Here is a 25441-nt window from a genome sequence, read left to right as displayed (position 1 = left end):
GCATATTTAATACACCATGAGTGGCTCATTTTCTTCAGTTTTTTTCCTTATCAAAACCATTGAGCACTGTTAATTTTCACAGCAAAGGCAGCAAAATTAAGAAGTAGAGATATGGAGATAGGGCATTGGAAAAATATAAAGTGATTAAAAAACATAGTTCTAACTAGAGTTGTTCAAATAAAAAACAAAATTTAAAAACCCAATTAGAAACAAAAGTCATAGAAAATGTGAACATATTGTGTTCCTTAAATAACCAGATGTTCTTTCCTTCCTGAAGGCAGCCAGGGCTAGGAATAAAAGGTTTAAAACTATTGTTTTAAGTTAACTGTGAATTTTGAAAATCTGTTTTCACCCTTTAGCAAATAAAATTCTAATACAGCAACATAAGCAAAGTAATTTTCATCTTTGGGTGTTCTTATTTGTATGTTGTTCTATGTTGAAATGTTAACCTTATCACAATGACTTATTAGAAAACTAAAGCACTACACAGAATATTACAGTTTTGCACTGCATGCTAAGAACCTGACAATTCTCCTTTGTCTGAAAGCTTACTGTATTCATTCTTAATTTTTCTCTAAAATAAGTTTGCTTTCAGGTATTTTAGTATGGTGAGTTTTCCCATTCATTGAGCAAGCTATTTAGGAGCTTAATTCAGTGGAGACATCTTTTATCATAAGCTATCAATAAAATAAAAAAAAAAAAAGAAAAAAAGAATGTGCTTGGTTGATGGAAATTAATTTGTTACTTATGCTAATAATATAATAGCTACTGCTGCTGATATTTTCTCAATACTGTATTTTTGCTATTTGCTGACATTGAAAGTGGCTATATAATAATATTAAATTCTAGCTAAATCCACAGGGAAGCATACATGACATTTCAAAGAAGTTGTATTCGTTCATCATGACTGAAATTACAGGTACTGCCAGAAAGCTTAAACAATAAAATATGGTCATGATCACTCATATAAGGAATAGTTGGAAAAATCTGCATTCTAGCTTTTAACATTATTCGCTATCTGAGCAATGAGTTACAAGGGGAAAACACATTGCTGAAATTTTGAACCAAACTCTTTGTACATTTATTTTCAGCTGAATTTTCTTCTTAAGTAGCTGCCACCGTCTCATAGTTTTCTCCAAGCTGGTTTCATGTGCCTGAAAGGCTGTTGAGTTTCACTTTCTTCTTCTTCAGATAAATTCTTTTCTATACACTCATTAACTGAGGTGCCGCTGCAGAGCTGCAACTGTCCTTTGAACGCTGCCGTTATGTCAGTATTGTTGTTTTGCCGTTTGTGGCAGGAGAAAAGCAGGTTTGGGGTTGTTTTGTTTGTTAGTTAGCATTGTGTGTGCAATCTGGCATTAATTACCTCTCTTTAATGACCAGATTGCAGCCAATCAGAAGTTGGGATCTGGCATTAGCAGCTCATTAATTTGTACTGCTGGGGTGCGGGTCCACTTCGTTACAGGGGTACCAGCAAGGGGGAGGGGGACTCTGAACAAACATTTCTGCTTTTTAGTTTTGATCATGAAAAATGTGACTGATATTTCATGAGCAATAAAACACTGAGGGAGGGTTAGGTGCATGAAACGTAAGTTATCAGGAAGCTGGGATAATGGATATCCTAGTGCAGTATGAGCTGCCTGTGCTTCAAGTAAGGAGAGCTGCCTGACTGAGTAAGGTCACCTGTCACTTTAAAGGAGAGATACCTTTACATGGGACATTATTGATAAAGAAAATTAGGGTTTCCAGAAATCTCTTCATCTGGGAGAAAAAGACTTAGGAGAAACAAAAAACAAATGCATTTACTTTTAGTGATTCACAGAGAAATTCTATTTGCCTTAATTTCTGAAAGTTTAAGATCTTGAATATTCAATGCAAGGTAGATAGATTTTTTTATGGACAAAAATGTGGCACCATTCGCAACTTGACCTCTGCTTTTACAACCACATTCAATTCCTTGTACTGAACTCTAGCATTTTAATGTTCTAACATTCCCATTTACAAATGCAGTGAGGTTAGATGTAATCTAAACACCTCACTTTAAATAAATCAATGTTTTTTCTGTGACTGCATGCTAAGATTTTTAATGGTGGCCATGATATTAACTTATTCTTTGTTTATGTTCATATTCTTTAAATGAGAAACTTATATTTTCCAATGAAATAGTCCATGCTTTGTTTTAAGAATTATTGATTTAAATATTCAGTTATTGTGTTGCATTAATAGAATAAGGTATGACAGGCGACTAAGAGTTTAATGATAAATTACTTGGAATAACCATGTTGCCATAGTACCACATAAAAATAGTAAGTGTACCATGAATTACAAATCCGCTTCATTTTTGTACATTTGTTTCAACACCTTCTTTCCCAGTGCACCTATGCATTTTTGAATACAGAAAGACTACATGGTCAATACTTGTGATACAATAGCTTTGTTATCTCTCTCAAAGTTCATTGCAATCTCTTCACTGGTACATTAACCATTTAATCAACCCACCATAAAATAGTCATCCTCAATATATCCTGTAAGTTACAGGCAGTATTTTCAGGAGAAAAAAACTTGGAAAGTGGTTGATTTGTCACCTAGTCAAGACTTTTCAAATGAGAAACTTTTCGAAGTCCTTCTCATTCTGCAGCACCATATGCAAGACCATAGTCACCACTCCAGGGAGAAAGCTGATCTCTTGGATTGCCAATGGCAACGCAGTTCCCAAGTGTTGCTCTCTCCTTAGTGCTGCACACACAGGCCAGTTGTATGGGTAAGAACTCACAAACACTGTATCCATCCAAGCTGGACAACCATTACATTTAAATTAATAGGAATATGCCAGGAAATAATACAGAAAAAGCAAAGCTTCCAGAACAGTAACACCTCTCATAGTTAAAGCCATGCCACAGGTAAGATGGTGCAGAAGCAAAGGACTTGTCCCAGTTCTGTATGAGGCCAAGTTGGTGCTGCATTCCCCTGCTGGCAGCGAGAGCAGAGCCCAACTAGGTGACTTCCTTGTCCTTATTGCCCATCCTGTGTGGCCTGGCAGGAAGGAGAGCCACTGGCCTCCTTCGGGGCAGGAAGGAATGGGTGGTGTGGCTGCTGGTTTCTGGAAGGGTCAGGAGGTGCAGAGTCTTTCAAAGGAAATGGCTGAAGGTGAGTTAGGAGCTACTGCTTCTACTTTTGTCAAACATTTGATGGCAAGTCTCGAAGACAAGATGGACGAGAAAGTTCTCTTTGGAAGACAGAATTTTTAAACTGTTCCTTCTATTTGAGCAGGTTGACGTCCTCAGTAGCAAAGTAAAAACAATTCTGATTGTACTTGCTACTAAAGCAAGAAGCTGAAGCATTTTAAGCTCTTAATTACTTTAGCTACCAATAAAACGTCTTGCTTTTGAATTTCTTGGGGCTGTTTCTTTCAGTTGATAGGCTTACTTCTGTTTAAGAAGTCATCTAAAGCTACTGACCCTCTCCTAAAAAAGTAATAATGTTATTTATAAAATTACACTTATAAAATGTATTTAACAGTGTTAGAGTGAGGTAAGTATGACTCTTCTTGTGTGCAACCTTGTCAATTCAGTTAATCATTTCTAGTTTGCAAGGCAGTTTACCAAAAGGAAGCATTTAAAACACTTAAAGCACTTTCATTCTACCTAATCAAAAGTTCTCCATGTCATAATTTATTTACTAAAATTTACAAAACACAGACTGCAAGTTATATAAAAATTGATTCATAACTTTTCAATAATATATGAAAGATTACCTACTGAATCATATCCAATCTATTATGATGGAATTTAAGTTCAGACTCTCCTGATGTAAATGTAGATATACTGCTCGTGTACCTACATATTTTATAGTAAATATTAGTGTATCAATTGTAATGAAGGCTATTTGAGTACATTTATATTGGGAAGCACTTCTCTGAAAGAGCAAAATACTGTCAAGATAAAACTGGGAATGGTGTGGTTTATCCTTTGCTGTAATATTTTATGGAAAATAAGGTTTGGAGATGTTATGTCTTTTGTCCTTTGTCTTTTTAAGGAGCAGCATTGATCAAAATGGCTCTCTAGGATAATTCCTCATGATTAGAATCCTAAATGAAAGGAGTTGCTTGTCCTGCAGCACCAGGCCCTTAGCTTCTCTCTGTGTTTCACCAGAAAAGACTTGGACATCATTTTCCTTTGGTGTGTGCGTGTGGCTCTGTGAATGAGCTTTTTTAACACCCCTGGGGACCTTTTTCAAGTGGTTTACGTAGCACATTACACGCAGAACATGAATTACTCTGTTTCTTCTCCACGTAGTGGAAATAACCACATAGCACCTTAAAATGTTCTTGTTTTTCCCTGATATGTGAGATTTGTGTACAAGCATGTATCTGGAGAAGATGTAATGCTGTAAGTGTGGTTACAAGGGGTGTATAAGCTTCGGATAACTGCATTACTCACAAAGCCATCAGTGAGTTATGCAGGTTGTCCAAAACGAGTGCCAATAAAACCATAATGTGGTAGCTTTTCTGTACATAAAGATGTCATATTTTAAATCTCATAATTTGGAGCATTCCAGGGTTTAAAACGAGGCTTGCTGTGTGTTCCCTTCAAAAGCCTGGAGCTTTCCTCCACAATGTTGTAAAACTCCTGTTCCTAACTGTGCGAGGCTGCAAGATGCCAGAGCATAAATCTGTCACGGGGTAGAGCTGAACACTGTCAGATTTATACCTTACTATTTAGTTAATTTACTTCTTAAAACCAAGGGTTCAGCTGAAGAATAGGCAACTAAATTAAGAGGCAGATTTAAAAGGTGCTTAAGCAATTCTGTTGATGCAAGATGGGGATTTTACGCAGGTTATGAACTTGGACGTTGGCAGGTCGGAGTCTTTTTGTCTGGAATATCAATAAAAGCTGATTTGGTAGGATTTGGTTTACCTGTTAAAATGCAATATGCTGTAATACTATAAATGAAAATTTTAAAAGGCTTCCCAAGCAGTTAGGACAAGAAGCCAAAATACACAATTAGAAATTTCTTTCAGTCAAGTCACCGAAGCATTTTTAAATCTCACTTGTCATTTTTTTTTTCAGTCCTTCATCTCTTGTCATAGAATGGCCATGTGAGAGAAAGCATGTGTGTATGAAGTTAAAAACAGACCATAACGCACAGTATTTAAAATATCTTCCTGGTGTCTGAAATTTCTAGTTGCCAGGGGAATGGAGGGTTGTCACATAACAAAACTGGAGATAATTTATTTCAGCCTAATCAGAGTTCAGGGGTGTCTTCCATTCTTGACCCGATTAACTGAATTTTGTTTCTTTTTCTGGTTTTTCTGGGAAATTCAGTTGCTTGGGGGGGGAAAAAAACTCCATAATTTTCTTTAGAAACAATTAAATACGATAATTCTTCATGCTGTTATTGCATTGTAAATAACAAGGTCCGTGATTGAAACTCTTAGCATCTTCTGAAAAATGTAAACAGGAAGCATTATTCCCAGTTTGTGGATTATGGCATTCCTTTGCCAACACCAATATTAGTGCATGGATCTCCTGACTCCAGTGATTAAAGGAAGTTCTTTATTAGTTCTGTGCAGTGTACCCTTCATGTTGTGCTGCTTTCTTACACAGGGTTGATAGACTATCAATCTGTGTTTTAGATGGGATTTTGCTCTTGGCCTTGAGCCACTTTTGAATTGGCAATAGTACCTTGTATTATCTAATGCCTCACTAATAACTCAGTGGTTCATAGGTGGATAAAATACCTTCTGTGCTCCAGCAGGTTGCTTGCTGCAGAAGGTATATTAAGGGAAGAGGAGAATTAGCAGGTGAAAAGAAAGATTTGTTTGTTTGGGGAATGGTTTTTTGCTTTGGGCACTTTGAGTTTGGGGTGGGCTGGTTGTTTAGTATACAAAATACTGTGGTATGTTTCTGTAATGTTAAGCCTTTGCTTATACTGTATAAGTGTGTTCATGTGGGGTGGAGACAGCTGCTTAAATATCTGACAAAAGAATAAAAAGAGGAACGGTGAAGTTCTCTCTCAAGGTATTAGATAATAATTAGTAAATATTTCATATTAATTATTAGTGCCTAATAGAAAAACTGCTGAACTGAACAAACTGTATTCCTTATCCACATCTCAGCTATATTTCAGCTCTGTTCCCAGTCAAAATTTTTGTCGTGTTTATGTCATCTTTAATGAAGAAAGTAGCATAGGTGATCTAGCAGGAAAAAGTCAACCTTTCCTGACCTCTCAGTCCTATTTAAATTTAGGGTCACATGATCCTCCAACTTTCATTAGAAACAAGTGAAAGGGAAAAAAACCAGAATTTTAATACAAAAATGTCTTAGGCAGTACAAGAATTATGAAGAAATCCAATATTGCCATGTCAGCTGACAAGGGGGAAAAGGAGAAAATTGGCTCCCTAAAAATAATTGTTTAAATAATTAGAACAATATCCCATCATGATCTTTCTCTTCTTTTTGCATATGTTTGGTTCAGTCTGGGTTTTGATTTAGGCTTAAAATATTAGTAGTTTAGGGGAAAAATAATAAATGTTTGGCAGCATTTGTATAATATATTGGAAAAAAATAGTTTTAAAACATCCCATTTGACAGTAGTGAGATGATTATTTTGGTCAGCCTATCGCACCTGGATGTAGAATTCACTGCTGCTATTTTGTTTGGGTTTTTTCTCTGTTGCATTGAGGTTATCTAGTTTCAGATACAATCTATTAAGTGGAGTATTTTTTTAGTAGCTGAGGTTTTTCCACCTGTCTAGCCTAAAACACCTGCAACATATGTTTGTGTAACCCTGCAATGCTTTGTGGTTTGGGCCTTGAGAAATTCCCCCTGAGCTTTTTGCTTATAAACAGCTGAGCAATTCATTTCTCTAATGACAAGTGCTTTTTTCCCTTGGCATTGAGGCAACAGCATGTTTGCTAAAATACCTCTCATTTTTTGTTAGATATATTGAAAATCTTTTTTCTCTTATTCTGAACCTTCAGATTTTGCTCAAAATTGTATTTGATGTTTTTTTCCCTTGTTAATAAAACTAGAAAGGGAGAAAAGAAAATGCCTCAACAAAGACGAGTGTTATCGAGATTCCTCCACTTGCACCTGCATGCAAACTTCTAAACATGCTGTGTATTCAGGAGTTAGATATCGGGTACGTTGTAGAACAGCCTGGGAGTTCTGTCACACACAGAACATGCTTTGCTATATTCTGTCTAATCCATGGGTAATGTGATGCGGTATGTCTCCAGAGGCCAGGGAGGAGAAGGGGTTTACATGGGAATTGGAGCATATGGAGCAGGATCCTTAGCTGGCGGGAGGTGCTTTTCAGCAGTTTGTGCAGGTTTAGGGAATCAGAATGCAGCGTGATTCTGAGCACGGCGGCAGCCCCTCACCCAGGAAAAGTGCAGCTGTGGGTACAACTTAGCTGAGCTCCGTGTCCCTGGAAGAGGATAAAGGCAAATAGAAAGTCCCGAAGAACCTCCTGGCAGCCGTGGGAATTGGAGTGAGTTAGTCTGGGGGTGGCTGGGAATAGCCAGGAGGTCAGGGAGAGGACTTTAGCAGGCAAATGAGCCGGGGACAGGGGCATCTTTTAGGCAAGGAGAGGCTCAGAGGCAGATAACTTTTTCAGATACCTGAAACATTTTCAGGCTTTTTTTCCCTTTCGGACTGTGGATAATACACTTTGAAGAGACAAAGTCCAAAATCACATCAATTTCTATGTGTTTCTATATGTGAATTTCATATATTGTCCTTTTAAAAGCATAAATTGGGAATTTTCTACCAGTTGAAACTATGTTCACTGTAAATGGACATTAAGATTAGAAGAATAATAAATCCAGCAAACTACTCCTACAAAATGGGTGTGGGAAAGTAGAAAGGGGTGGGGGGGTAGTATTATCATAGACAGCTTTTCTCTGATTTCTACTCTCTCTTTCCTTATTAGGGGAAAATCATATATGTGTTAATCGGTGTAAAGCCCTCAACCCTTACCCAATTTCTTGGAGGAATTCAACAAACTATAAATTTAAAGTATTGCTTTCATTGTCATTTTAACATTATCCTTTTAAGAAAAAAATATTTTATCCAAGTTAGTGACAAAATAATGTACATACATTGAAAAAGAAAAGGAATAACTTTACTTATATAAGTAATGAAAAATACAAATTGGGTCATTCTAAATTGCACTGTGTAGGAAAAAAACTGGTTACTGTGAATATTTTAAGCAACAGAGGTATTTTTTTTGTAAATTAATTTAGTCCTTAGTTCTAACACATGGGTTGTAATTTAGGGGACATCTCAAATTTAATGCTTAGAGAAGGGAATTACTTTAAAATTCTTAAAGAACAAGCGTTGTAATTGTGTAGGTTTTCTGTTCTGCTTTTTACATTTAACTTACCCAAATGGTTGCAAAGAATACAGAACTTAAAGGACAACCACAGTGACATAAAGATCTTAATCTTCAAAATAACATTTTTTTTACGGTCTTAATTTCAGTTTTCAGAAGTATTTAAATTTTCTGTGGTGACACTCCACAGATACTTGTCTGCTAACATATATATCAGGTTAGTTTTTTTAAATATTGAAAATTTTTGAGAGGATATCTCAGTGATGCTGCAAAAGAAGTTGCAGTAGTAACCCTTGGCATTTACTATATTGCATTTCTGATGTTTTTCCAGAGAGCTTTTTTTTCATTGCATGTAATAGTACTTTATACTGCTTCTTCCTTTGATACCTTTAAACCTCACAGGAATTTAAATAGGCCCCTGTGAAAGTAAAGCTTGAGCCTCATTCATATGTTCAAGTTAGATGTTATTCCTATTAATGGCTTTAAGTGCTTAGATAGTAGATCAGCTTTTCATGTGTTCAATTGCTTGTCATTTCTGCATAAATATGTTTCAAGATACTGTTCCACATGATCTTTTCCTCTTGTTCTGGTTTTGAGTTTTTATTTAATTCAGAAGCAATGTAATAATAATAATTTTCATTATTTATTGGGTGGTAAAAAAAAATTCAATGTTTTTGCTAACTATCAATATATACTGAGTTACTGGAAGCAAACTGCAAATCCAGCTAGCACCTGGTAAATTGTACTTTTCAAAGAGTTGTCTTATGGCATAGAAGTGCCCATTATTTTAGCCATCTCTTACTCTTCAACCTTACCCTTCAAAACATGTAAGGAAAGAAGTTACTTAATTCAAAGGAGAAAAGTTACACTGATTACTCACACAGAAGTCACAGAACCATCAGTTACCATCATCACGTCAGTTTGGATTTGATTATCATAGAAATGTATTGAATTACCAAACTAGAGCAATAGTAACTAAAGCTGATTCATTGTTATTGCTGTCAGTTGATGAGGGCTGACTTTCAAGCTCTATGAATAGGTAGAGTTATTCAAACATTGTTTTTATAACGGGAGGTGAAAAATGTACAACAGCCATTACAATGTGGGTGGTAGGATAGATGAGAATGTTTTAATGCTTGTCTAATAGCTTTTAGTTGCTTCATTTTTTTAATGAACATTACAAATATACATGTTTAAAATGTTTATTGTGTTTCCAAAGAAAACATTCAAGATTTTCATACAAGATTAAGTCTAACCGCAGGAAACAATCTGGAAATTCCCACCCTTAAATATGCTTCCAGAAATCATCCTAGCCTTTGATATCTTCCAATTCTATACACTTTCTTCCCTCCTTTTATGCTCATGCAATGTTTTGGTCTTTAAAATTCAAGTCCTGTATCCTCCTCCAGAAATAAGATTTTCAAGGAAGGAGGGCTATCTGTAGGTATGTGGAAAATGAGAGGATAAGACTGTAGATATTCCAGTCTGTAATGAAATCTGGAGAGCAAATATACCACATGTGAAACTGAAACATCTGAAGACTGACTGTCAAAAGTGTAATGTACTCTCACTGGTGAACAGCAGTTTTGGAAAGGTCAATGCATGGTTCACTAAAACTCTATTTACTACTAGCAGGACTTAAGAAAGCAGATGAGAACATAAGGCAACAGCCAATAAATTATTAAGCCTTGGTAGCAAATACTTAGAAAGTATTTAGATCTCTTTTATGCAATATATCTGATAATTATGCAGAAATTTACATTTTCTCTTGCACTAGAAAATTATTTAAGGCATTTCTCATTTATATATATTTATTTTTTAAAGGGCCTCCCTATACTGCTCCATTATTTCGTTTCCATCTGCATGCAAATTTTTTTACTTAAAAATATTTACTTGCCCCTCCAAATAGTGTCCTTCAGGATGCATGCATTCGATCAAGATAGTTTATGCATATACTGAAGTCTGTGCTTAATGCTCAGTGGATTCTTAGATCCCAAAAGGATGATTTCAAAACTACTGAAGGCAGCCTGATTCCATGAAAGAGTTTCATTGTGTCAGAAGTGGAGAATAACAGGTGGATTCTAGTTTCCATATTAATTGTATACACTTTATTATAGGACAACAGTTCTTTATTCATGGCTTCAGTTCTGAATAGGGTGAAATTCGGAGAGCAAAAATAGGCTTCGTGTGCCATCTAGTGGGATTGTGCAGACTGTCTCACTAAAATTAATTCTTTGCTTAACAGAGATACTGCTAGTGATGTATTCAGTTCAAAATGTTTACTCTAGTTTCTCCGTACTCTTACCATTTTCTTTAAAAGCACAGCACTTTAGCTTGGAGGTAGTCAAATTCTATACCTGACCTGCAGGAAGAAATCATATCAGTATCTGTTCTTGTCCAAGAATTATTGATATAATTAGGAATGTTACCACTACAGCAAACAGCCTCATCACCATGTGGAAGAGTACTGATTTCTCTCAGCATGGAGTGGACTTACAGGTAGAATTTGGTATTAAGTATTTTAAGTCTTCACTTTTATGTAAATGACATTACTGCCCTGAAAAACCAAGATCCCGGGAAAAGAAATTGTTCCATAAGTTTCATGTAAATGAACATATTTCATGTCTCTGCTTAAAATCTCCTAGAAAATTACAATGAAGTATTTTTTTTTTTATTTTTTAGCGAAATCCAAGACCAGTGACTCACCAGTTCCAACAAAATTTAGATTATTACAAAGCACGTGGAGCAGACTTGATGAACAAAACCCGGTAAGCTATTTCTAAATATATGTTCACCAAACTAAGACCTTACATAAACAAAATGTTTCAGAAGTCACATTTATCCTAAACAGGAATTACATAACCAGTATTAGAAGCACATGTGTTTATTTCATGACATTTATTTCAAATCTGTCCCTTGACTGTTACATGAAAAAATTTAAGTTTTTACACATAGTGTTGCACTAACTCCCTGGCATCGTTTTAAGGGAGGCTGAGGACACTTTTACACAGTGGCATGAATCCTAAAAACGGGGTAAAACATTGCCAGTGTGAATTCCATAGCTGAACTAATTCTGATAATTCACCTAATTGCAATCTGGAGTATCCATGTACCAGAAGCAAATGAAGTTAAATTAATCTAAATCGACTTTGAAGCAATTTTTGCAAAACTTTTCCTTCCATCTTTTAGAAGTGGTTTGTATCAATAATGCCAAAATTTCTCATCAAGGCTGTATTAGCCAGGTGGCCACAAAGTGGGTGCCGATGGCTGGTGGCCACAGGTCAGTCCAGCACAAGCCATAATGCTTCAGCTGACTCAGTCACAGGCAGTTCTTGGGTTGCACGTGGCCTCAGCCATACCCTCTGCCTGCTGATTCATGAGAACTTGCTGGCTTTTGGACTTCTGCATCTCTAGCCCATTCTGTGGAAATCAGCTGTATTAAAAAGCCAACTGAAATTAAAATGGAGTAGTTTGAGAAGCTTTTAAAAAGGAACAAAGAAGCAGAAATTAAAGCTAAGTAGAGTGACTGTAAACTGTAAAAAATCTTTCTTTATAAATCAGGCTTTAAAGTTGTGGACAGGTGTCAAAAAATGCTGCATTCTATTTCATTTTCTTAATGTTTTTACTTATTCTTTTGAAAAACTATCTCAAATGTTGCCTAAGCTGGAAAAATAAGTTGTTTGAAGTTTCAAAAAGAAAGGTTTCAAGGATTTTGAAAAAACAAGTAAATCACAAAGCCCGAACAAGAATGACACCTGCCGGAAACCTAAATTCCAAGAAAAGCAAATTCATTAAATCTATGTAGGAATATAAATTAATTGCACACATATACTCAGAATACACACCAAAGGAGATGGGAAGTTTTTTAGAATAATTCAGATAGAAGAAAATCTGGGATAAATTCATCCCAAGACAGGAATGCTTAGAGTAGGTCAAGTGTGGTAAAACTGTTTAAGATTGGAATAGGGAGAGAACTGGAAGATGTAATATTAGGAAATGTTTCTGCAGTGAGCAGAGATGGATTAAATCAACTACCAGTTCTAATTCATCCTTAATTCCACAGACTCCATTATATGTTTAAAATATCTTGACCAATCTCTAATATATATTACTTATTTTATCACATACAAAACTTTTTAATCGGTCATATTCATATATTTGTCTCATCTCTTGTAATGATTACATACTGAAAAGAGAAAAGCATTTGAATAAGGCCTGCTTAAAACAAAACATTTCCATCTTAGCAGAAAACTGCAGAGATTGAATCATCTTCCTACTGCAAGTTTAAAAATACACCATTCACAGTCAAGGTCAATGATGCTTATTGTGATAAAACAAAATTGTTTGCTTCGTGGATGGAATTCATGTCTCCTTGATACTCATATTTTTAAACTGATGCTTTACTTTTAAATGCATCTGCTGATAATTCTACAACATAAATCAATCAGTATTTTTCTTGTAATTGTTGTACATGTCTGGTATATTTAGATGGCTAAAATGTAGATTGATCCATGTTTAATGGCTGTAATCATCCTTTTCATTAATATATCGGACATTTAAATGGTAAGAAATAGACACTTTGTTCTTATTTTACTGGACTTCAGCTCACTTTTAATGTGAGTCCTCCAGAGATGTAGCATCTCACTATTGTTCATTTTCTGAAGCTGTCATTCAGAGAAATTGCACAGATTTTACTTCACAATACATTTTTTAAAACCACCTCTTGTAAAGATATTTAGATAGCGTCATTATTTATTTTTCATTAATGTGTTCTGAACTGATCATTAGCAGCGTCAGTTCATAGCACAGCTGAATCACACCACAGGTTATTAGAAGCTGTGATAACTATCCTGTCTGCTTGTAATGTAGTTCTAAAACGTTCTTGCATTTTACAGTTGGAAGCATTTCTAAAAATCATATTTTGGACATAAAGACTAGGAAACTTTATATTTATTGTTCCTGTAAAATGAATTTTTTCTCAAAAAGTCTCTTTCCAACCATCTGAAAAATGCAAATAAACTAATTTGTGTACATATATGTCAAAGGAATAAATCAAAGAGTGTGGAAGAAAAACTGGCACCTTTTTATTAAGCAAAATATAGCTGAAAAATAGAAAAAAACAAGAAAGAAACAAGCTGCTGGACACAAATACACAAGCCTCTGTATAAGCTTTGTTTCCTGCATCTGTGTACTGTCACAATTCTGATGATACATTAAGCTCAAAGTGTCCAGTGGTTTTGTTGCTCAGGTAGCCTGTCAGTGTAAATCACTTACTTCCAGTAAATATAATTTTTTGTGCAAAGTCAAGGGGGTCTTCTAGTGATTGTCAAGGTTCTAGACTTAAGAGACAATGTAAACCTAGGACTCAATGTGCCAGCCATTATCTTCCTTCTAAGGTAATGTTTCAGGTGAGTGAGTGATATGTACTACCCCAAACTCCAACTTTTGTGATTGTTTTCAGTAAACAGCAGGAAAAAATATTGTAAAGTTTGAGTTCTGAATCTCAGCCAAGTCATTACTGGTATGACCCCCAAAATGAGCAATGTAATGAGATTTATTGCAACTGTTGATAACTGATTGAGATCCCATTCAGCTTGACCTCATCTGTTAGCAGGTTCCCATAAAAAGAAAAGTGGAAACTTAGCCTACTACAGGCAGAATATTAAAAAGAAGCAATACACTGATGTTGATTCATGTACCCAACCCCTTTTCTTGTCTGGCATAATCCACTAGAGCAGCAACTTCACTTTGAAATGCTGACATTTGTGTTCCTGTGTCTACCACAAAAACGACCAAATATTTGAAAGGGCCCAAGGGAAAAGTGATTATCAAATCCCCCTGGCTGTTTTCTGTGAGCCTTTGCATATAAATCCACTGGCCATCCCTCACTCAGAACAGGCTAATCTGGTAATTCCAGGTTCTGGAGAGTTCTGAGGGGACCAAAGTGAGGGGGCTGCCCTTAAAGGGGTCACTCATGTCCTTTGATCTTCAGTATGCTGGCATCCCTGGCAACAGAAGACAAGTCTCGAGGGGTTGGTCTGGACAGGTTACCCCTTAGCAGCTGAAGTTGTTTAACAGCTTGGACTCTGAGATATTTCTCAGATGGAATCTCAACTTCAGTCTCATGAAGTGCTTTTCACACTGCTGTTGTTACTTCCTCCACCTTTTCAGGGGGGGTCTCCTCCAATTAATTTCATTTCCAGAGGGAGTGAGACTGTTCATTGCACAGCCTGCCCGGTGATGGGTGAATGTTCATACCCTTGCAGGAGTCTGTTAAGGTGTATTGCCCTCCCTTCCAAGCCTGTGCCAGCTGAGCAGTGGTTAAAGGGGCAGTATTGGCATTCAATTGTCTGAAATAAACTGGAAGCCACAACTCTCTGTTGACTCATTCACTGCCCAGGCAGAACAATTAGAAGGGGACTTTGAAACCAACCTGTCAATGCTCAATCACATGGGTGCTTATACTGTGGCTGTTGGGTTTGCAGTGTTGAGTGTTGCAGCTGTTAGTGGAATGAAATCAGCTATAACTTAAGGAATTCTATTTTGTCCTGCAGCAAAGATCCAGTACGGTGATACACCAGCAATCCTTGAATCACTCAGTGCAGGCACTGCATGAAACAAGAGCACTGTTGTCTCTGGATTTCTTTTAAAAGGGGTCAGGGTCAGCAGAATTCTGCTTCTCACCCAGGAACCACCGAACATCCAAAAACTCTCCTCCTCGCATTCAGCTAGGGGGTGCAAACCTGGCCTCAGCAAAGAACCTTCAGCTTTTGCACATCAGGGGGTTGTTTGAGTCACTAACCATTAACACTTCACTCTTTCACAACTACTCAGTTTGCTTTTGAAATCATTTGGAACTCCTGTAGCAGTATTTTACAGTTCTGCAGATGCTTTCTTGGTAGTGACTTTGTCAGTCATTCTCAGGTAACTGTGGACGGACTTTTTGTAACACTAGCAGCAATCCCTAAAATCAGACACAGAAACATCCTGTAATTATTATTCAGCATTCTTCCCCAGCTTCCATAAATTGGAAAGCAACACTTGGTCCCAGTCTCTACACTTGGTCCCAGTCTCTACACTGCTGTTCCTCCTAAAAATTCTAGATGCCATTCTTCATCAGCAGTATATGGCAGAAGTGCCCCATACAGCTTGAGACTGTATGTTGTGTGTTCAGGCTCTCATACTTCGTCTGATACCTCTCCTTTTCTGTCTATTCTGAGTATTCTGATTCTAAACAACTCAGCTGTTGTTATTTTCTGGGTTTGCTTTATATGTGTGTGCATGTTTGCATTGTATATTCTAAAAAAAAACCCCATCCCTGGAGACAAATAGAGAAATTATAGGAAGAGCAAAATCAAAATTACTCTTCTAGGTGTCTGCAGAAGTTATAAATTACCTGTATTAATTCATTTGTAGTTTATTTTTAGTTCAGCTTCCCCAAAACATCGTAAAGCTATTTTTCCCCAGTACAATGACTGAGTTGGTTTTAATTACATTTCTTTATGTTTTTAAAGGAAAGCTATTTATATCATGGAAGTACAGATCAGTAAAATAAAACCTCAGGAGTGAAAAGGTCTTTGTGGTTGTGTTATATTTCTGTGAAGGGTATTTCAAGCATTAATTATATAAGGCAGGGAATTACTGCATGAACAAATAGGAATGGCTTTGCTAATCTGTGGGTTATGTGAACACTTCCATTGGGAATAAGAAGGTTCTTTGCCTCTTTATTTTAGACAAATTAAATGGTTCAACAGTTTCCTCATTCTTAACGTTGCATATAACTGAAGTGAATTAAATAGCCACTGTAGTTAAAAATAAAAAGTAACAGTTACAAGGATTGTGATTCAGTATATGTGTTACACCCTGAAGCAGTTCTTCAGCAAAATCACTTTAGAAATCAGGATTTCTGTTAAAAACTGCTTGGCTTGAAATGATTGGGCTGGGCAGAAGGTGAACTCAGAGCAAGAGACATCTAGCTCTGCCAACCTAAAAGGACAGTTTAGTGTTAGCTTTGCTTGTTGAAAGACATATTTGGAGTTGAGTCATTTTAAACATTGGAGAGAATTTAATCTAGCAGTAGAACCTGCATTGCTTTTTGTCACTCTTCTTTTCTTTTTCTAATTTAGGAAGGGAAATTAAGAAAATTGGTACAAACTCACTTTGTTTGGGGTTATTCTGCATTTTTCAGGGAGAAGGACCAAAATAATTTGTCCACTTATGGTTGGGAAAAATTCATAACCACAGCCAGTCCCTGTGGTCTTTGTGTGTATTCCAGTGCAACTGTAGTAAAACACTTTCTTTGTAATGTTCAAATCTTGGATTTTTATCTCCAAGTTTTGAAAAACGATGCATGCATGGCTGTGCCTGTCCAGACCGTTTACAACGATGTGATGATTTCTCCTCTTCTTTTCTCAGTGCCAGTGCTAAAGCTGCCCCTCTGAACATCAACAAAGTTTCCAACAGTTTATTGAATTTTGGCCGAAAGCTCATTGCTCCAGCCATGGCTTCAGGTGGGGCAGTGGGCACTCCTGCCGGCGGGAGCAGCTTCCCTCCCTCTTCAATGCCAAGCAGGAGCACGGTGGAAGCCCCTCAGCACCAGCAGCAGCACCACCACCACTACCACCAGTCACAGCAGCAGAGGATGATGAAGTCTGAAAGCATGCCAGTTCAGCTGGGCAAAGGTAAAGGGGAAACGTGTGGCCGCACCGTGACTGAGGGAAGCTTTGTCGTACAACTTCAGGGCTGAAGAAAGTTCTTTGTTCTATTCGTTCTTATATCAGCATGCACATATTTGGAGGAAACGGCCAAAAAAGTATTTTGTTAGGCAGGATGCCTATGCCAAGTACAACAGCACATTTGCAGTGCAATACAGAATTAGATGTTATCTCAAGAATGTACAAATACTGTAAGGAATTTTGAACTTCTAAAAATATATTAACCAGAAACTGCATCAGACAGGCCAACAACTTAATCATTACTATAAACATGAGCCAATTAATTTTTCAAATTTTTAGATGCAACCTTTTTTTAACTGGAGGACTAATTTCATACATATTTTTTCAGGTTGTCAGCAAAAAATAGCATGCATAACAGTATTAGCTAAATACATAATACTAAGTGAAGGAAGTTAGAGAGTAATCCTTAATAAACAAATTCTTATTCCCTTTAGAATGTGTGGAGCTTATTTAAGAAGTTATTTGAACCATTATATGAATTTGTCTTTTCATAATTTGTGATGGCCCTCTGCACTTTATTTAGTAAACACTGCATCTTTTTCTTAAGCCTTGATTTTTATATTTCTTGAGAACAGCTTATTCAAACAACAAACTCACAAGCTGAGCTTTGGTAGTTGTTTGCTATACTCTGCCACGCTCAAGGTAGGTTACTGCTTTTCATCTTCAGCCAGCCCATGGCAGTATGTGCTTTTCAAGGAGCATGTAGGGCCAAAAAGTATCTGCTGCTTTGAGCAACTCATCCAGTGTCATGGTTATGAGCTTGAGGGCTGGTGCTGGTTGCCCTGAAACTTTGCATAGGATTGCATCTTTTTTTCACCAGATTTGAAAGTGTAAAAGAAAGGAAGTAACACTTCACAGCTGAAGTTGGTGGTTTTTCTCTTTGCTGTGGCACCTGTATGGTCCAAAGGCCCTTTCATGATGCATGGCATCCCCAGCAGACACTGAGAGAGCAAAACTGAAAGGTACAGCTGTTCTTTTGGAGCAGACACATACAGGCACTTCTGTAAAGGCCACTGTAGCTGCTTGGCAAAATCCAGATATGCAGCTTCTCTCAATTACAGAAGAATCTCAAAACTTGCTCCAGCAAGGGTTTAACACTGCAGACGGGAAGTGAAACTTTGATGCAAGTCCTGTTCACAATAATGGAAGTAAAATTAGCTGTAGAACAAAATTATTTACACTGTTTCAGAGAGACTCTTTGTTTAAGAGTTTTCCATAGCTCTCTTACCACATTCTCTTTTCCCCTTTTGAATTTAAAAGTTATCCTTAGGTGGCTGTTTTCTTTCCCTGCTTAATATAATAAAAGCACACGATTTGAAGTAACTTCTGTAGATGGAATTGATTGTAGCTTAATCTTGATGTGTGTGCTAAGGGATGACCTGTTGTATGGGACAATTAACGTGTATCATCAGGAAACGCACCTGATACTTCCCATACAAGAATTAGAATAAAAAATTGTAATAGTGTTTGGTCATGTACAAGCTGTGCACATATTGCTCTATCAACAGGAATATGGAGATTTGATAAAGTTATGAAGAATTTATGATGTAGGGCACAAAGTATTTAATGGTAAGAGGAACAAACCTACTGCACCTTCCTCTCAGTGTATTCTGTCTATCCATATTTGGTACAGCCTTTACAGAAGTAATTTAAGGGCAACAAAATGTAAATATACTATTTTTAATAGGTTCAGATGACAGTGAGTTTTGTTTTACATATTAGTGCTATGCTTGTTGTTCCAGACCTGTACAGTTATAAGTATTTTTCCTATAATTTTATAGAAATTTTAAATGATGGCAGCTATCTTTGCAAGTGCCATTATTTATATTTTTAAAGAAACAAAAAATAACAAAAGAAAATACTAAGTGTTTTAGAGGCTCTCCAGTGAATGGTGGAGACATGCTAAAAAGCCTTTTGAAGCTTGCTGCAGGGACCTTTGTAAACTGTACAATCTCTACCACACCTTAAAAGCAAGAGTAAGTCTTTTCTGTTCTCTGGGGACAGTAACATCACCTCAAGAAAGAGCAGTACAGCAAATCCAGTGAAGGAGTGCACCCTGTGCAGCTATGAGAAGCTGCCAGTACTTCTATCCCAGGCATTAAGATTTAGGATTTAAAATATATTCATACTCTCAGAAGCTTTCATTCCACTCATGTTTGTGCTGAACTTTTTAGCTTCTCTGCTGTCTTTTTTCTAGCTCTGGATTCTGCTGTAGGTTTTGAGTATCTAAAAGCTATTTGACATGATTTGGCTCCCAAATTACTAACTAGCTGTCACTGATTGTCTCCTGTTCTCGTTTTTTGTTGTATGTTCAGCTCTCCTCAACCTCCTGGAGCTTGGGTATTTAGCTGAGGTAGGCAGAGACATGGATTTAGGATTTAAATTGATAGGCATTTGCACTCGAGTTGATGCAATACTCACAGATGTTCAGTTGGACAGTATAACAGGCCAAAGTGCTGTAAATCTGACCGGCATCAAGCCATAAAATAAGTCATCCAGTTTTCTTATTGGTCTTTTCAGGTTCTGAATGCTCAAGGAGTGCTGATAATTTTAATTAATATGTAGAGATTTATAAATTTGAAGAGATTAAATTAATTGACTGATCTACTTTGTGAAGAAGTCCTTGTTAAGGAAACACCTTGCAGGACTGCCAAAATAATCCTATCCCAGCTTTGTTTCAACAGTTACCACTTACAAACCAGCTAGCATTCATGCTGCCATACTCTAGATGAGGGATGATTGGGTTACATAATCAATTGTAATTATTTCTCACTCCAAAGTTTTGGTACTTGCTGAATTTCTGTAAGAAAAAAATGCATATAATTTAGATTATGTAAATGGAAAAACAGCAGAGTGAAAAAAAAAACCCTCAACCATAATTGCAAGCCTGTAATTCCAGATGAGTCTTCAGCATTACAAATCACAGCTGAACGAAGTATCCAGACACCTAATTGGAAATTCAGTTCCTCCTAATAATATATTAATCCCATTCAGCCTGTCCTCAGCACAGAAGAAGATTGGGTATCATTACTGATTACTTATGCAAGGTAGCCTGCTGACAGAAGAGGGATTAAAACATTCTCTCTATCCTGCACAGTGAAGTAATTCATTGGCACAAAAGTTGAATTCAAATATTGAGTTTATTGGATTTTCAATTGAGGTGGTAATTTTGAAAGATAAAATATTGATAATGAAAAAAATATGGAAGAAAAGCACAATGGTTGCCCTGCATGTTCCACTGGATCCTTCATCATTCAGAAAGTGGATATTCTTTGATTACCAAATGGCAGTATATTGCCAAGAAAAAAAAAGCATTTCTCTTTCTCTTCTTTCCTGACAGTGCCCAATACAGTTTTCCTTCTAGGTCATTTCAGGGTGAAACCCAAAAGGCTTTTGATTTAAATGCAGCTTTATTACAAGGACACATTAAAGGACTAGTTTAAAGACAAAGTTCTGCCAAAACTGTATTTTTTAAAGAGTTTCTAGGCTACTCTTTGTTTTTATGAGTTGATACTACTGTGGTATTTGTTGTAACACAAACAGAATTTCTGCAGTCACCACGTATGCCCTAGAGAAATGATCCCTGCCCTAGAGAAATGATCCCCCAATTTAGAATTATTTATGAAGTGTCTCTAAGAAAATGAGTATGCTTTTCATATGGATAAAGAAAATGTCCTTATTAATAGCAGAACTGAGTACAAATTAAAGGAATAAAACACAAATTGACAAATGGGGATTTTTTCCTTTTTTAAAAACTTATAAATATACATATTAATAGGCAATTATGAAATTTTTCCATGGTAACAATACTTCTGAGCTCCTTAGTGTAGGAGAGACATGGAGCAAGTCCAGTGGAGGGCTCCAAAGAAGATTAGGGGACTGAAACACCTCCCTTACGAGGAAAGGCTGAGGGAGCTGGAACTGTTTGGCCTCAAGAAGAGAAGATACAGAGGTGATAGTATCTAAAGGGAGATGTGAAGAGGATGGAGATAGCCTCTTCTTGGTGGTGCCAAGCAGTAGAACAAGAGGTAATGGGCAGAAACTGATGCATGGGAAATTCCACCTGAATGTGAGGAAGAACTTTCTTGCTGTGCAAGTGACTGTGCCTTGGAACATATTGCCCAGAGAAGTTGTGGAGTCCCCTTTCCTGGAGATACTCAAAATCAGGACACAATCCTGAGTAATGTGCCCTAGGGGACCCTGCTTGAACAAGGGCCAGGTGACCTCCAGTGGTCTTCCAACCTCAGCCATTCTGTGAAGCTCCCAAATAGCAGAATGACACTGTCTCCGTAAAGTGCCAGCAACAAAACGGTTTTGGCTCTCCAGTTAAGTTTAGTTTTTGATCTAAATCATCACTTTAAAGCACTGAGGTTCTGCAGCCTGTGACTACTGGTTATCCAACCTTCCCGTTTCCTTTTGCCTGTCCCTACAGTGCTCTCTCACAATGTCCTTTCTGTTCAAAGCAGGGTGCTCCGACTGAACCCCCCAAAGCTGCGGCCCTTCCCTCGGGCAGCAGCAGCGGCGGGGCCGCGCTAACGCTGTTGTTTGTTCGCCAGGCGAGGCGGGCGAGGCGGCGCCGCCGGGGCCGGCCCAGGCCCAGGCCCAGGCCCAGGCCCAGGCCCAGCAGCATCCCCCGGCCACCACAGGTAGGCCCGGGCGGCGCCCGCCGGCACTGCCGCTGTCCCTCCACCCAGCGCCGCTGTTGTGCCGGGAGAGAGCTCGGCTCCTCCGCTCCCTCCTGACAGCTCGCTGTGTCCGTGTGTGTGTGCCCGTGTGTCTGTGCATGTGTGTGTATGTGTCTGTGTGTCTGTGTCTGTTTGTGTCCGTGTGTGTCTGTGTTTGTGTCCATGTGTCTGTCTGTGTGTCTGTGTGGGTCCGTGTGTGTCCGTGTGTGGCTGTGTGTGTGTCTCTGTCTGTGTCTGTGTGTCTGTGTGTGCGTCTGTGTTTGTGTCCGTGTGTCTCTGTGTATATCCGTGTGTCTGTGTTTGTCCCTGTGTCTGTCTGTGTGTCTGTGTGTGTGTATGCAGGTGTGTCTTTCTGCACTTGTGTGTGTCTGTCTCTGTCTGTCTGTGAGTCTGCATGTGTGCGTATGTGTCTATCTCTGTGTCTGTGTGTGTCTGTCTGCCTGTCTGCATCTCTGTGTGTCTGTGTCTGCATGTCTGCGTGTGACTTTGTGTCTGTGTTTGTGTCTGCATGTCTGCATGTGTGTGTCTGCATGTGCCTGTGTGTCTGTATGTGTCTGTGTGTGCATGTGTGCATACGTGCATGTCTTTGTGTCTGTCTGTCTACATGTCTGCATGTGTGTGTGTTTGCATGTGTCTGTGTGTGTCTGCATGTTTCTGTATCTGTGTGTGTCTGTGTGTCTGTCTCCACGTGTCTGCATATGTGTGTTTGCATGTGTGTGTCTGTGTGTCTGTGTCTGTGTCTCTGTCTGTGTATGTCTGTGTCTGTGTGTCTGTGTGTGTGTGTCTGTGTGTGTGTGTCTCTTCACTGGCATCCGCCGTGCATCAGCATCCATCTGTACTACAAACCAAATGCTCTTGCACTTTGTAGCCCATTTCCCACTCTGTCATGGGGGGCCAGTTCCACCATCATTGTCCCTTTTAGCTGCATTACTTCCCTCTTGTTATATTTGGGGCAGGTATTTTGGGTCGAACATCTACTGTAGTGCATGTGACTTACAGGGAGCTTACCTGCCTTGGCTGAAATGAAAGGCCATGGATTTGTGTGATGTGGTGGTTTGAATGAATTTTAAAAGTGCTGGAAGCCTTTGTTCCAATTTCACTGCAGGAGAAAAAGGGAAACTAATTTATCTGAAAAGTTTTATAAAACTCGTCTCATTCTTTTTGCAAATTTTAATACCCTACATCCTCACTATGGCGAATACAGATAGATGAGCAGATCCAAATGGTTTTGAATTATATATGGTGCCATACTTCTGTTCTTCTTGGTATCTTTGTCCTTGCTCTCCTTGTAACTATGAAAGCTATTATTTTCCTCTGTAGGGACCAAACAGAATGAGCCATCAGTTTTGTATGTCTTTTTTGCATCTTCCTCTGATTTTCGTATGTTTTAGCAGGGACCTCCAAAGTTCCTGGTTATATCCCCCATAACTTAACTCAAACTTAGTAAGACCTGAAGCTCACTTTCATTTTAAGTCTTCTCCTCCTTGTCATCACCTTTTACTTTATTATATGGCCTAATTATTGATCACATTAAATTTAAATTATCATTCTTTTCAAGACATTGGATGTCTCCACAATACCAACAGGTTGGTCTCTTTTTCCACTGCCCCATTTTCCAAATGGTTTTGACGTAGAGCATGTGTCACCCTGGGGTCAGTCCCAGTATCATTAGCAACAGGCAAGTAGTGAGGCACTTAGAAGCCAGCACATGGAGATAACGTTGCTCCTTTTTGCCTCAGAAATGGATGTATTTTTAGTGTGTGAAATCCTATGCATCATTACTCTGAAGTATTTTTGCATTTAAAGTGCATATGTATGTATTTTTGAGACATCCTACACAGTAATGTGTTCTGACTACTGCGTAAGTCAGAGATCCTTACATATTTCTTCTCTGTGCTTCATAATCATGTATTTGATTTCCATGTTTATGGGATTTCTTCAGCCTGTTTTATATAGGTTTTAGGACCTTCTGGTATATGCTTAGATGGTCAGAGATTAGATTTCTCCTATAGTTTTTTAAGGAGCCGTAATTTATTTGTCTGATGTTGACAGAATGAGCAGATAAAAATGAGAATTTGGTTCAGTGATGTTCTCAGGTTGCTTATGAAGCTGCTAAAGAAGAAGGATGTGGAGTTGAGTTATTAATTATACTTTATTGCAGACTTTATGAAGGGTAAGACTTTTTTTTTAATAATCCAAAATTAGAAACTCTGTTGCATTTGCATTAGCTTCTTGTAAAGCTCTTGAGTGAGCAGAATGTACCACACTGCACATTAAGAAAGATGTAAAATCAGTAAGACACAGAACTGAGAAGGTACAAAAGGCATTTGTGTCATTGTCCTGAGATCCCAAAATCTGCATGCTGGTGCTGCAGTGTTGTTTCCAAAGTTATGTGAGGGTTGTTAATGCCTCAGTGCATACATGATACCTCTGAAGGACTTCATGAACAACATGGTGACTCAGTTAAATGTTGTTGCAGAAGCTTCCTTTAAGAGTTGGACTCGATGATCCTTGTGGATCCCTTCCAAGTCAAAATATTCTGTGATTCATTAAATTTCTGTGTTGGGAGGATCATAGATGTCTTTTTTCTTTTTTCTTTTTTTCTTTTTTTTTCTTTTTTTTTCACATTAAGGAAAACACATGTGTGTCTTTCAGCTTTCTTATTAACTATTCTTAGTTGTAAAAACAATGAGTCCTCTGGAAATTAGAAAAGCCTATCACAATCCAAGAATTCTGTTTTATAAGTTGCAACACACTGTAATTATTCATAAGTGCTATTCTTTCTCTCTTAATTCTCAGTTATATCCCCAAATAATCCATGTCACAGCACTGTTCACAGGGTTAGATGCAGAATAAAAAAATAATGCTTCTTAATGATAATTTCCCCAGATTTGCTTATTCATGCAGAAGGGTCAGGTGCATTCCAACCTTTCTTCTTACTTGGGTATCAAACTTACAGATACAGTATTTTTATCACTTCTGGTTTACTGTATCTCTATCTTAGTTTAACTAGATCTTGTATTGCTCTTATTTTTTATTTTCATAATATATTTTATAGGCCATAAGAGCCAGACTGTTCAAAGCTCTTGGTGTTATTTGAGCAAATTCCCTTTTAGGACAGTTTTATTATTCTGTCCACAAAATCTTGTTTGGTTCTGCAAGTAGTTGTATATTCTGTTCCTCTGAACTGTGATCCATCTTTTGAAGTGTAGCTGTTTGCAGTGACCATGAGGACACTTCTCTGTCTTTTCAATTTCTTACTATATTTTTTACTTTTTTTTCCTTAGAGCTGAAAGACAGAATCTAGAAAAAACAAATCTTCACATATCATTTTTCCACTGTTTTACCAAGCTGTATTATTTCATGTACGTGGATTCCTCAAATATATTTAAAGTGTTCTCCTCTCAGTATTACCTGTGAATTTTTATCACATAGTCTACTTATTTGCAGGTGAAGTGTGTTAAGTCCAGGCCATACAGTGAAGAGTGTGTTAAAAATGCACATTGCTCATTGTTTAACTTTTTTTTTGCTTGTTTTTTTAATCTTGACCCTATGGGGAATATATATATTATTACTAGGATGGTAAAGAGAGAGTATTTAATCTGATATATATCTAATAAATATTTTTCTGTTGCACTTTACTCTGTCCACGAAATAGATTTTTTTTTTGCATTTAGCATTTAT

General features: G+C 37.5%; 1 protein-coding gene across 5 annotated transcripts in view; it reads left to right on the top strand.

Annotated features, from left to right (window-relative positions):
• Positions 1 to 25441, top strand: part of TBC1D5 (TBC1 domain family member 5) — a 313398-nt gene that overhangs the window by 244557 nt on the left and 43400 nt on the right. For 4 of the 5 annotated variants that reach the window (XM_088163893.1, XM_088163900.1, XM_088163888.1 and 1 more), the window contains 2 exons: positions 11020 to 11105; positions 16753 to 17018. In XM_088163893.1, the coding sequence (XP_088020019.1) occupies positions 11020 to 11105; positions 16753 to 17018 (352 nt within the window). Of the gene's footprint in view, positions 1 to 11019; positions 11106 to 16752; positions 17019 to 21628; positions 21719 to 25441 lie in introns of all 5 variants that reach the window. The other variant, XM_088163908.1, reaches the window with a different exon arrangement.

Source organism: Sturnus vulgaris, chromosome 1, assembly GCF_052056855.1.
Source record: "Sturnus vulgaris isolate bStuVul1 chromosome 1, bStuVul1.hap1, whole genome shotgun sequence".
Classification (NCBI taxonomy): Eukaryota; Metazoa; Chordata; class Aves; order Passeriformes; family Sturnidae; genus Sturnus; species Sturnus vulgaris.
Note: the sequence above shows the minus strand (reverse complement) of the source record. Positions and strands in the feature narration are given on the sequence as shown.